The sequence below is a fragment of the Austrofundulus limnaeus genome, unplaced genomic scaffold, assembly GCF_001266775.1.
Source record: "Austrofundulus limnaeus strain Quisiro unplaced genomic scaffold, Austrofundulus_limnaeus-1.0 Scaffold48, whole genome shotgun sequence".
Classification (NCBI taxonomy): Eukaryota; Metazoa; Chordata; class Actinopteri; order Cyprinodontiformes; family Rivulidae; genus Austrofundulus; species Austrofundulus limnaeus.
The window spans coordinates 1084581-1094858 of record NW_013952450.1 but is presented as its reverse complement, the minus strand read 5'-3'; the positions used below and the strand labels follow the sequence as shown (position 1 = coordinate 1094858).

At 38.2% G+C, this 10278-nt stretch overlaps 1 protein-coding gene across 1 annotated transcript in view; it reads left to right on the top strand.

Moving 5' to 3' along the window:
- Window positions 1-10278, top strand: part of rhbdl1 (rhomboid, veinlet-like 1 (Drosophila)) — a gene marked incomplete in the record, with an annotated part of 71129 nt that overhangs the window by 16977 nt on the left and 43874 nt on the right. The window contains 1 exon segment of the mRNA XM_014008173.1: window positions 160-318. Coding sequence (XP_013863627.1) covers window positions 160-318 — 159 coding nt within the window.

Below are 10278 nucleotides of genomic sequence, written 5' to 3'. Positions count from 1 at the left end.
GTCTCAAAACAAGATCAAAAAGACTTTTTGGCTGGATGTAAGGTTTTAAAACTTGGTAAGATGGACAGTTTTTGCAGTGTAGGCTTTTTGCCTTCTGTAGTGCTGCTTAAAAAAACAAGACAAATTAAGGTTTTAAGGTTTTAATTGATTTCTTTCCAGTTGGACCCAGAGAACACCGGCTTCATCCCAGTGGAGAACTTCACCAGTCTGGTGGAGCACCATGAGCTGCAGTTGGACCCATCCAAGTTGGACATGTTGTTAGCTCTTGTCCAGAGCAATGAAGAGGGACAGGTGTGCTACCAGGAGCTCATCGAGCTGGTGAGTGGCTACCAAACATAAGACGCGCACACACAACATGAAACGCTTGGCTATCTGCACGACCGTCCACGCACCACAAGGTTGGTGTTTGACTTCAGAAAAGCYACCAAATCGATTCAGGCAGAGGCAGCGAGCGCTGCAGTGGCACAACATCGACTGGATCATTTAGGTCCTGCAAAAGAAGGATCAATCTTTTCCAGTTAGCTCGTCTGTAAATCCAGACACTTAAGCACCACAAAACACCCACACCACACTGAGACTTGAAACATTATTCAAGCATACATTTTTCTTTTAACCCTAAATAATCAAGTACTATAAAGTTTTGAGGGAAACAAAATTATTATATTCAACACCATTTCTAAAAAGGTTTTTATCAMAAACATAGTAAATGTTAATTGACATGTCACATTTATAAATCCTTCTTTTTCACATTTAAATCATTCAGTTGTGGTCTATATAAAATGGAACTGTAATGCTTTGGGCTGCTTTCCTCTTTATTGTAGCTCCACAAGCCCCTCTTTCATCTCTTTTCTGAGCCTTGTCTCAGATCAACTCATTTTGAAACTGTCTCTTTAAATGCAAATGATGCGCTGCACACCCCGCCCCCCTCCAGCTTTCAGACTGATCTATTCCAGTTTGATAGAGGGGTTTACGACTATATAGCGGCACAGAAACCTTTTATTTACAAATGAATTAAAAGACGTCAACAAAGACTTGTCCATCCAGCCTCACATGTTGGAGCCAGAGCCTGACCCAGAACCAGAGGAGAACGAAGACTGCCAAATCGTAGTTCCACACCATATTTGGCAGTTGCATTACAAATAATTTGATGTAATAGTTCARAACGCATCATAGAAAATAGAGAAAAATAAATGGGTTGAAAGGTATGACTCAAACAAAATATATCTGAGCAGCACAGGGAGACACTAAATTCAAACTTTTTGAGACTTTAAGTACACACCAAAATGCATTTAACAGTTAAAAAAGTGGATTTTGAGATGTCTCCTTTAAATTAAGCTGCCCATGTCATAGGCACTAATGCWCCTCCATACCATCAGAGAGACAAGCTTTTGAACTGTGTACTGATAGCAGACTGGATTGTCCTCCTTCTCTTGGATATTGAATCCATGGTCTTCAAAACTAATAAAAATGCTTCGTCTGACCACAGAACTGAGAGATTCAGATTCTCTAATGCTCTTTATACTCAGTCCTCTTACTGAACTTTAGCCAATTAGCCTAACTAGCTGCAAAATGTTCCTCCAAATGTTTCTTACWTGTATTACTTTCTTTTTTTAGATGTGCTGCTGTCATCAAATTCAAAATTACCCCATTTTTGCCTTAAATGCTAGTGTTAAATATTTGATATGTTTACTATGTTACTTATTTCTTACTTATTTATGAGATTTGCAACGTCCCAACATTTTCAGCATTGGGGTCATAGATAGGCTGTGTTTTTTTTTTTACAAGGTTCTGTCTTTTTGGCTACAGATGTCTTGGTTTTGATGCAACAGTTGTCGCCTTAGTTTCTTATAATGTGCCTCTTTTCATTCATTTTATGCATCTTCACCTGTCTGTGTTTACCACTGCRCTCCCATTAGAAATTCATGTCGACATTTCCATGTGAAATCCAGATTCTCTCTGAGCACCTGCCTTTTGCTCCCGGCRCCATCCAAGATTAAACGCTGAAATTCATTCATCGCAGAGCACTTCTTGGCATATTTTCACCTCTTTATGCCCCTGCCTCCTCCTTTCTTGTGCATTCTCTCTTTTTATACATACCTTTTTTCTTCTTCTTTTCTGTGTTTTGGCTGCTTATTCTTTGTAATGAGGGCAATAGGAGGCCACTCGGTTTGCAGCTGGTCTTATTTCCAAAGTCTGAGCCATTGCAGAGATGCAACATTCAGATGGGCTGTTCCTCCCTCCTTTAKAAAACCAGCACTTCTTCCCTTTGCRACTCCTGAAGTGTGTTTTTGATCCAGCTCATTTAGCCACATAGCATTGCATGCTTCTATTTTAAACTTGCATCTCATTTCCTTTCCTTTGGCTTCACTTCTATCAATATCAGGGAGACAGTTTTAAARTTGCTCATCAGCCAAAATGTAAATTGTCTTCGATTAGCTCAGCGTTGGTAATAGCAGGCAGTAACCTGAGGTAATTTAGGAATGCACGGGCTGAYATTGACCCCCTGGACTGACTGACGTTTAACGATTTATCTGATAGAAACATATAAAAGCATCAAAAAACATACTTGTGCCRCTCTGCATACAATTTGCATGTAAACAAACACGTTTCAGGAGGTTTATAAGTAATTAAAGCTGCTTCCACTTACTTCCTCAAAGTGTGTCTCAATACCTCCCATCTCCTCGATTCACACAGACGGTTTCGAACAGGCTCTCATTCATGCACACAAGTGCCGCCGGAGCAGATTTGCTGAGTTATTTAGAGGATATTCAAATGYCGATGTGAATCTGGTCCTCTGCCGCACAGCATGGGTTGTGTGAGCTTTAGATCTATCCTGCCTACATGCAATCAAAGGTATTTTTTGTTGTTATTGACATAAATATATTTATATATTTTTATATTGTGAGAACCTGTCTTACATTGTTGCTTCTTTTTTTGCTATTTGCACTAGCGATCTTTTTTTTTTTTAGCAATCTTTTTCTTAATAGGGGAATTATTTTATTATTTTTACTCTTGCATTTTTTTATTTAGTTGTAATTAGTTAATACAAAACATTTTTACTTGTCTAAAATTTTTGTCCTGTGCTTTACCATAATTGACTAAGTAAAGGCAAAATTGCATAATTATTCAATTAACTTGACAAGTTTCGGTATCTGAATCGGTGATACTAGCCCTCTTTTCACTTGGTGTTGGATCGACACAAAAATTCCTAGTATCACTCCTCGCTAACAAGCTTTGCAGGACTCTCTTCACCATGTGGAAAAATCCAACTTCTGTCCCTTCTTCTGTTTTCCTTTCACCTTTCTGTGTTTTATCATTTTCATCACATTCCCACGGTTTATTTCACTTCATGTTTTCACTCTCTGAAAAGTGTGTTTGTTGCTTGTAGTTTATTCATCARATTTTCCAAAGCAGGGTTCTATGAACAACGTTATGAACAAATAACATCTTACRTGTTGTGGATAGCTCTTTGARCAACTGCAGTTTGGTGAAATTGTGTTTATTTTTTATCAGATTGTCTGAGTGCTGTGTGYAGAAAATACAGAAACTGGAGAGTTTATAGTGGCTGGAACTATTCCTAAAGATATTGGCAATGGTTGCACTCAAACTCTACTCTGCATAACTTGGAACATTAAAGCTTTTTTATTTACGGCAAAATCATTGGCTCTAAATGACACGTGTCGACTCCCTCTAAATAAAACAAATACTGTATATCCATGGTGAAAAATGAAAACGTGATGCTCACACATGGGAAAAAGAATTCAGTATGAAAAYTGAGGATATAGAGTGACAAAACTTGTAAAATCCACCAGACAACTAGCTCTCGGATGTGGAGAGAGTTTGCGTGGAAGAACCCTATAAAGTTTTTTACWGYACCAAAATTTAAAAGATAAGACAGCAGAACTGTTGGAGAGGTTTTGGAAATGTAGATGTGGATCATTCACACATACAGTATTCTGGAAATGCCCAAAAATATATATCTTGTGAGAAATGATCTATGATGTCTTGAGTACTGTTTTAGTATACGAAGTTCCACTGAGACCACAGTACTAAGGTAAACTTTCACAGGGAACTATCCAAGATTGTTACAAAGATTCAGTAAAAAAATACTGCTGGTAGCAGCAAAGAAGGTAATAACAAAGAACAGAAGGAAAGAGGAAACATCATCGAGGAGCCAAAGGACTGCAATARTGGAAGACATATTTATAATGGAAAAATTGACACAGGTTGAAACTACAAGAATCGCAAATGGACAGAAAACGGGAAAAATGAACAATCTACAAAGGAAATTATAATGTACACATACTATACTAAATGTAAAGTATTACACTCAGTGTTCTGTATTAAACACAATGTAAAAATCAATTAAAAATATGAAGAAATTTAAAGTTATTAGAGGTTAGTACTGATGTTAAAAGCACAACACTATGTTCTTTGGTTTTCCTTTTTGTAATGTTGACAGTGTTTAATCTATTATGTTTTGATTGATATAGATCAGTTACATGTCCGAAATAGGTGACAACACATAATCAACCGTTATGATAAGAGTAGATGAGAATTTTGTCTGAATGCCTGTGATTCAGCCGTAGGTCAGTAGGGGGTGAACGCAGGCACTGAAGAAGGTGTATAAATACATGAACTTCCTGGTTTTCCAGTAGTGTTGGTTTCCTGTCAGCTTGAGTGACAATAAGGCCTCACTCAGATCCAGAATTCTGGTGTTGTATGGTTTGATTCCTTCAACAAATCATTTTATTTAACAATGGTGTTTTTAATATCAACTTCAGTTTATTGAATACAAATTTTCTTACAAATAAGTTAAAAAAAGAAAAGAAAACATTATACTCAAGGAGTTCAGGTCGTGATTTCCGGTTCCACCAGAAGGTTCCAAATGGTGAAGCAGGGACTCGCTTCAGTTTCTAAGTGGGAGGTTTTGGGTGTGGGCACAGTTTGGGTAAGCTGTGATTGGTCGGATTGACTTGGGGGCGTTAAAAGATGAAGTAATCATAATAGTAAAATTATTGTGTATCTGTAAATACAATTTATTGACTGTCTGTTTGGTGCAGCTAGTACATTCCTGTCTAAATTTATGGTTTAATATTCACATTAAAAATAATTGCTTGGACTGAGCAGACTTCTACTTGTAATGTGCATTAACAAAATATAAAACTTGTCTTTGCTTCAACCATTAAAATAAAAAGCTTTTTTTTAATTTTGCAATTGTCATTTTTCAAATTTAGTTTTAAAACAAATAAAAACTTTAAAAAAACACTCAATTATTCGTTCTTTTTAATTTTATTCTGAAATGGAAAAAACTAAGTATGCAGATTGCATTGTCTGTTCTAGATTATGCAGTTAGATGGGCATTTGTGTTTGTTTCTGTGCACAAATAGTAGCAGTAGAAATATTATATTTGAGCTAGAATATTTAGAATGCATATTTGACAGTAATGGAAATGTAATTTTTATATTTTCAGAGATTAAAGTTGTTTTAAGACAGCAGCAATCCACTTTGACTGGCTGTTAGCTCATCAGTATAGTCAACGTTAACTATTTCTCCAAACTGCCTGTTAAAAGGAAAACTATCTACAACTGGTAAGATACTTATTGTTTATAATCTTTCCACAAAACCCCAGTTCAAAGGAGTTAAATGATCACTATATTTTACCAGTGCACTATGTTTTAAAGAAAAGKCTTGTATAAAAGTTAAAGTCATAGTGTTGTCATTTTTTTAAGCATTGTCAAATAGTAATTTATCAGGAATACTGAGAACTATTTGAGTATTTAAACAAACTCTACCACAGTTATAAGGAGGTTCAGGAAGGTGAAATGGCTGTTTTCCCTCCTGCTCGCTCACTGTCTCCTGCCAAGTTGCAGTCATGTGTGATGCTGTGAAGATTTGCTCCAGTCTTCACGTAACAACTTGTAAACAATCATCACAACAAACCAAACTGGGTGGAAACGCATTACAGAAGACAAAATTGGTTCCTGCAGATGTTGCATTCATAGCTACGGTGATAAAGATCGACTACACAACTATTAGGAGTCATAAAATTATGATAATTCTGGTAATGTGCTTTTGAACAAATTAGCTGATTATGCTGCATCTGGTCCTTGTTTATCTGGCAGATTTTTGTAAAAGAYGACATATTTTGGGTACAAAAAGGTTAGCTCAACCCTTCGTTTCTAGCTGCTGCAGCTGAAGTGAGGTGTGTGTGTTGGGCACGGTGTTTGCGCGTGCACGCTCGGTCTGTGCAYTTCCATCGCCTTCAGTTCACAAGCTGGTGAGATTTCTCTCAGCTGCGTCTAACAGGAGTGTTCAGCATTTGTCTTCGCTCTTGCTCGACATTCCCTTGGCAACTTTTGCAGCCGCGAAGCCACACACCGCCTGTCTCTCAGTGTGTGTGTGTGTGTGTGTGTGTGTGTGTGTGTGTGTGTGTGTGTGTGTGTCTGTGAGCGTGTTTGAATTGCATCGTTAAGCAGCAGCCTCTCTGTGTGTGAGCGCGGCGCACGAGCAGAAGACAGCCTCACATGTCATTCAGGTTCAATCCGTTTTTCTCTCAGGGCAATCTGAGCTGGAGAATACTCAATCAGTTCAGCCAGAGGGGTGGAGGGGGTACTAAAACCTCTCTCGGGAGACTTGTATACACTTCTCTCCTGAACACACACAGAGTATCGCTCTGTGTCGAACTAATAATCAACACAAAGCAGCAACGCATCCTGAGACCTGTTATTTATTTGTGGAGAACAATATACAGATATTTTTTTTAAGATTCAGTCATGAAGAAGCATCAGTTTATGAGCTGAAGGTTTTAATAGGTCATTTTCAAGTTTGATACACTCCCACGGGTGTGTTCCAGCTGTGTAATTGAGCAAGCATGAGTTTGTTTCCTTTAAGTGGTAATTTGGCCTCATGTTCGGAGGACCAAAATGTCTGCCGTGGTTAATTACYTGGTTTGAGGGTGTGTTATAGTGATTATGATGAGGGAGTTTTATTGCCCGCCGCAGAGGGCAGGTTGATCGTGTTTTTGTCTAGGTTTGTGTGTTTTAGTGTTTGTTTGTCTGCACTGTTAGCAAAATATTGCCTGTATCCTTGAAGAGATGTTAAAGAAACTCCAAAAAAAAGATTAATTCAGAGCTGATTGTCTTTTGGAGTCAGTGTGGTTTATAGCAGCAACAAAATCATAGTGAACACCAAAAAGTTGTCTTCAGTCATTTTTCCACACGTTGGACCTGTCGCACTATGACGCTTTACACAACTTGTGAAAATTTTAAAGATGTCTCCGTTGAAGATGGAATTGAAAATATCAACAGGAAGCTTCTTTTAGGCACACTGYAATTCTAACAAATTGATCAAATATACAACTTTTATTAGCAATATAGACACAAAAAATGTTTCATAAGTTGGCAAAGGTGTGTAGTGTGACAGAGCCTTAAAATGTTATAAGGTGATATCTGAGAGTCATTCCCAACATTTATGTTGAGCGCTTAATGATTGCACAAGATTTGTGTTTTGACTGTGACTTTACCTATTGGAATTCACTATGTCTGAATGCATCATAACTCTTTCTGAAGTTAAACAATGGATGTRACGTACGTTGGCAACTGAATACGTTTTGCAGTGAATCCAGTTCAAAAGGTCCGTCTCAGCGAACTTGTCTGAAAAAACAGAAATGCTTGAAACTCATCCAGTTTTGCAAATATGCAGCTCAAATCTGATGTGATGGTAGCTGAGCACCACCCCCAACACACACTTAAAACACAACACACTGCACATCTTCGCTTTGAACTTTGGAATCAACTGTTGGAGTCAGCTCTTTTTGCCTGTTAGCAAAATATCTCGTGGACAACTGGATGGATTTCTGTGAAATTTTGAATAAGTAATCACTGGATGTGCATCTACAATTATTTAACTTTTGGCATTGTACCATCGTAAGATGGCTGCTAGAGCTAATCAGCATTAGAAAAAATAGCTATATGTTGGTGATTTATTCAAATATTAGGCTAAATTTTGCTGTTTATTAGCAAAGTAGCTCATGAACTACTGAATGCATGTACTCGAAGAGTTTCCAGATGATGTAGAAATTACTATTGCAGTAGTTCTTGAGATTGTACATAATGTTATTATTCAACTTCATTATTTCTCAACATAAAATAGTCTTAATAAAAGAGCCCTGGCATGAAAGGTGATATGCATTCCTTCAAGAAATAGCCAGAAAGATGCAGACTTTGTATCTTTTTGGAGCTTTTCAGTTCAAAAACTTTACTCACAGTCCATTCTACAAGTCATTTAGCTGCTCAAAGTGCATTTTTCTCCAGGGACTGTGCTGTCACCTGTCGGCTTCACGTCCCCACATCAAACCACCACCAGTCGGGCCTTTCTGATTGTAAAGGCTCGCTGAGGCACTCTGCCTAAGTGTCTGTAAGTGAAGGTTTCTTCTCTGAGTTGTAGAGCAGCGATGATTAAACCATGAGGAATGGTTGAGACCACAAACTGCTGAGGAGAAAAAAAACAAAGTCGACTCTCATTTTAAAAGGATTTGAGCAAGAAATAACCTAAGTATCTGGGTCAGGGCAGAATCAGCAAAGTTCTGATCCACATCGATTTAGACTCTGCTGTGATAAAGAAAGTGAGAGAAAACAAAACAAGATCAGGAAATCAGTTATATTTGGGGAATAATGTTAGAYATTGGATCATTAAATAATTTTTTTTGAAGCAATAATTCAAATCGTTTAAAGCGTGTTTGTTTTTATGAACAATTAATATCTTACCTGTTGTAGATAGCTCTTTGATTGGACTATCTGTCACCCCGGATTTATACTACATGCSTCTCCGCTSCGCTSCGCWSSKCKSMGCWGKKCRYWKCWRKKCYWKTYWASWCCASYTYMSMYCMSSTCCGSTCYGRYMKRSKYSSASRRAGSAGATCGCGTGACAAATTCAGTRATAAATGTGGAAGTCACAGCAAAAAATAATTAAWTCTGTGAAAGACGAACTCCAAACACAGCTGAAAACAAAGATATAAAGGCTTTTGGTATCTATGTTGAAACTGTCTCGCTGTCGGCTTTCTGAAACTTCTGATTTCAAAATAAAATTTACGTGTATCGTGTGTGCACATGTGCTTCATGCTACATGTTTCCATCTGCTTCCCAAACAGAACGATACATTCTGACAGCATTTGTGTAGAAATATATCCGTATATTTATTAATATAGCTGCAATTTCGACATTTTTCCAACAAATTATCCAGCCTAAAAGTGCCTTATTTTGAAAATATGGATGTTGTGTTCGTTTCTTTTCCTGTTGGTGCGACATAATCTTTAAAAATTGACTCAGGCGCTGCTCTGGTGTCCAGCAAAAATAGGATCTGTTCTAATTTTGCTGGATCGCCGTCCGCTCACCACCACTGTGCACAGCCAGTGTAAACACTCTCTTTGATTATAATGGGTGCGTATTCGCTGCGGAGGTCGGACCGCAGCGGAGCGGAGACGGAACGCATGTAGTGTAAATTAGGGATCAGAATCAGAATCAGTTTTATTGCCATTGTCAGTGAACATTCACAGACTAGGAACTTGCAGTTAAGAACACCCATTCATTTTACACACACATAAACATGGGGGAGAACAGATGATCAGGTCTTGCGCAACATGGTCGCGCTACCTTTTGCAGCTTGGAAATACACAATAGTATAGATGAGTTTTAAAAAAAGATGCTCTGATTCCATGTTTACTCATAAACACAGAATCATATGCACAAAATAATCGACTCGCTACAGAGCAAGACAGCTGGGGAGGGTTAGCTCATCGAGATGATCAGWATTAAACTAAATTTCTCTCAAATCTGGTCACTCAAAGGTATATCTGYTGCAGGTAAAATATTAATTCTGCTTAACCTTTCCAGATTAGCATTAGCTACACTTTATAGATGTTCTTAATTATTTTTAGCTGTAAGTATTGACCAAAGTAGTGTGGCTAATTAATCCATTAAGGAAAATCAACTAAAGCCTGGGACGGCATACAGGGGTGATCACGCAGCTTCCTGTGACATTGCTGGTTGAAACACACACACACACACAGGTTTGTCTTTGTATCCCCGTGGGGACTGTGGATTGACTTCCATTCATTTTCTGGTCATTTTATAGCCTAACCCTGACCTGGTCATTGGTCCCCACAATGCCCATTTGGTCCCTATGAGGCTGCTTTTTTCTGGGAAATGGTTTTGACGATGTAGCGAAAACATGCCCCCCCCCCCCCCCCCCCCCACACACACACACACACACACACAC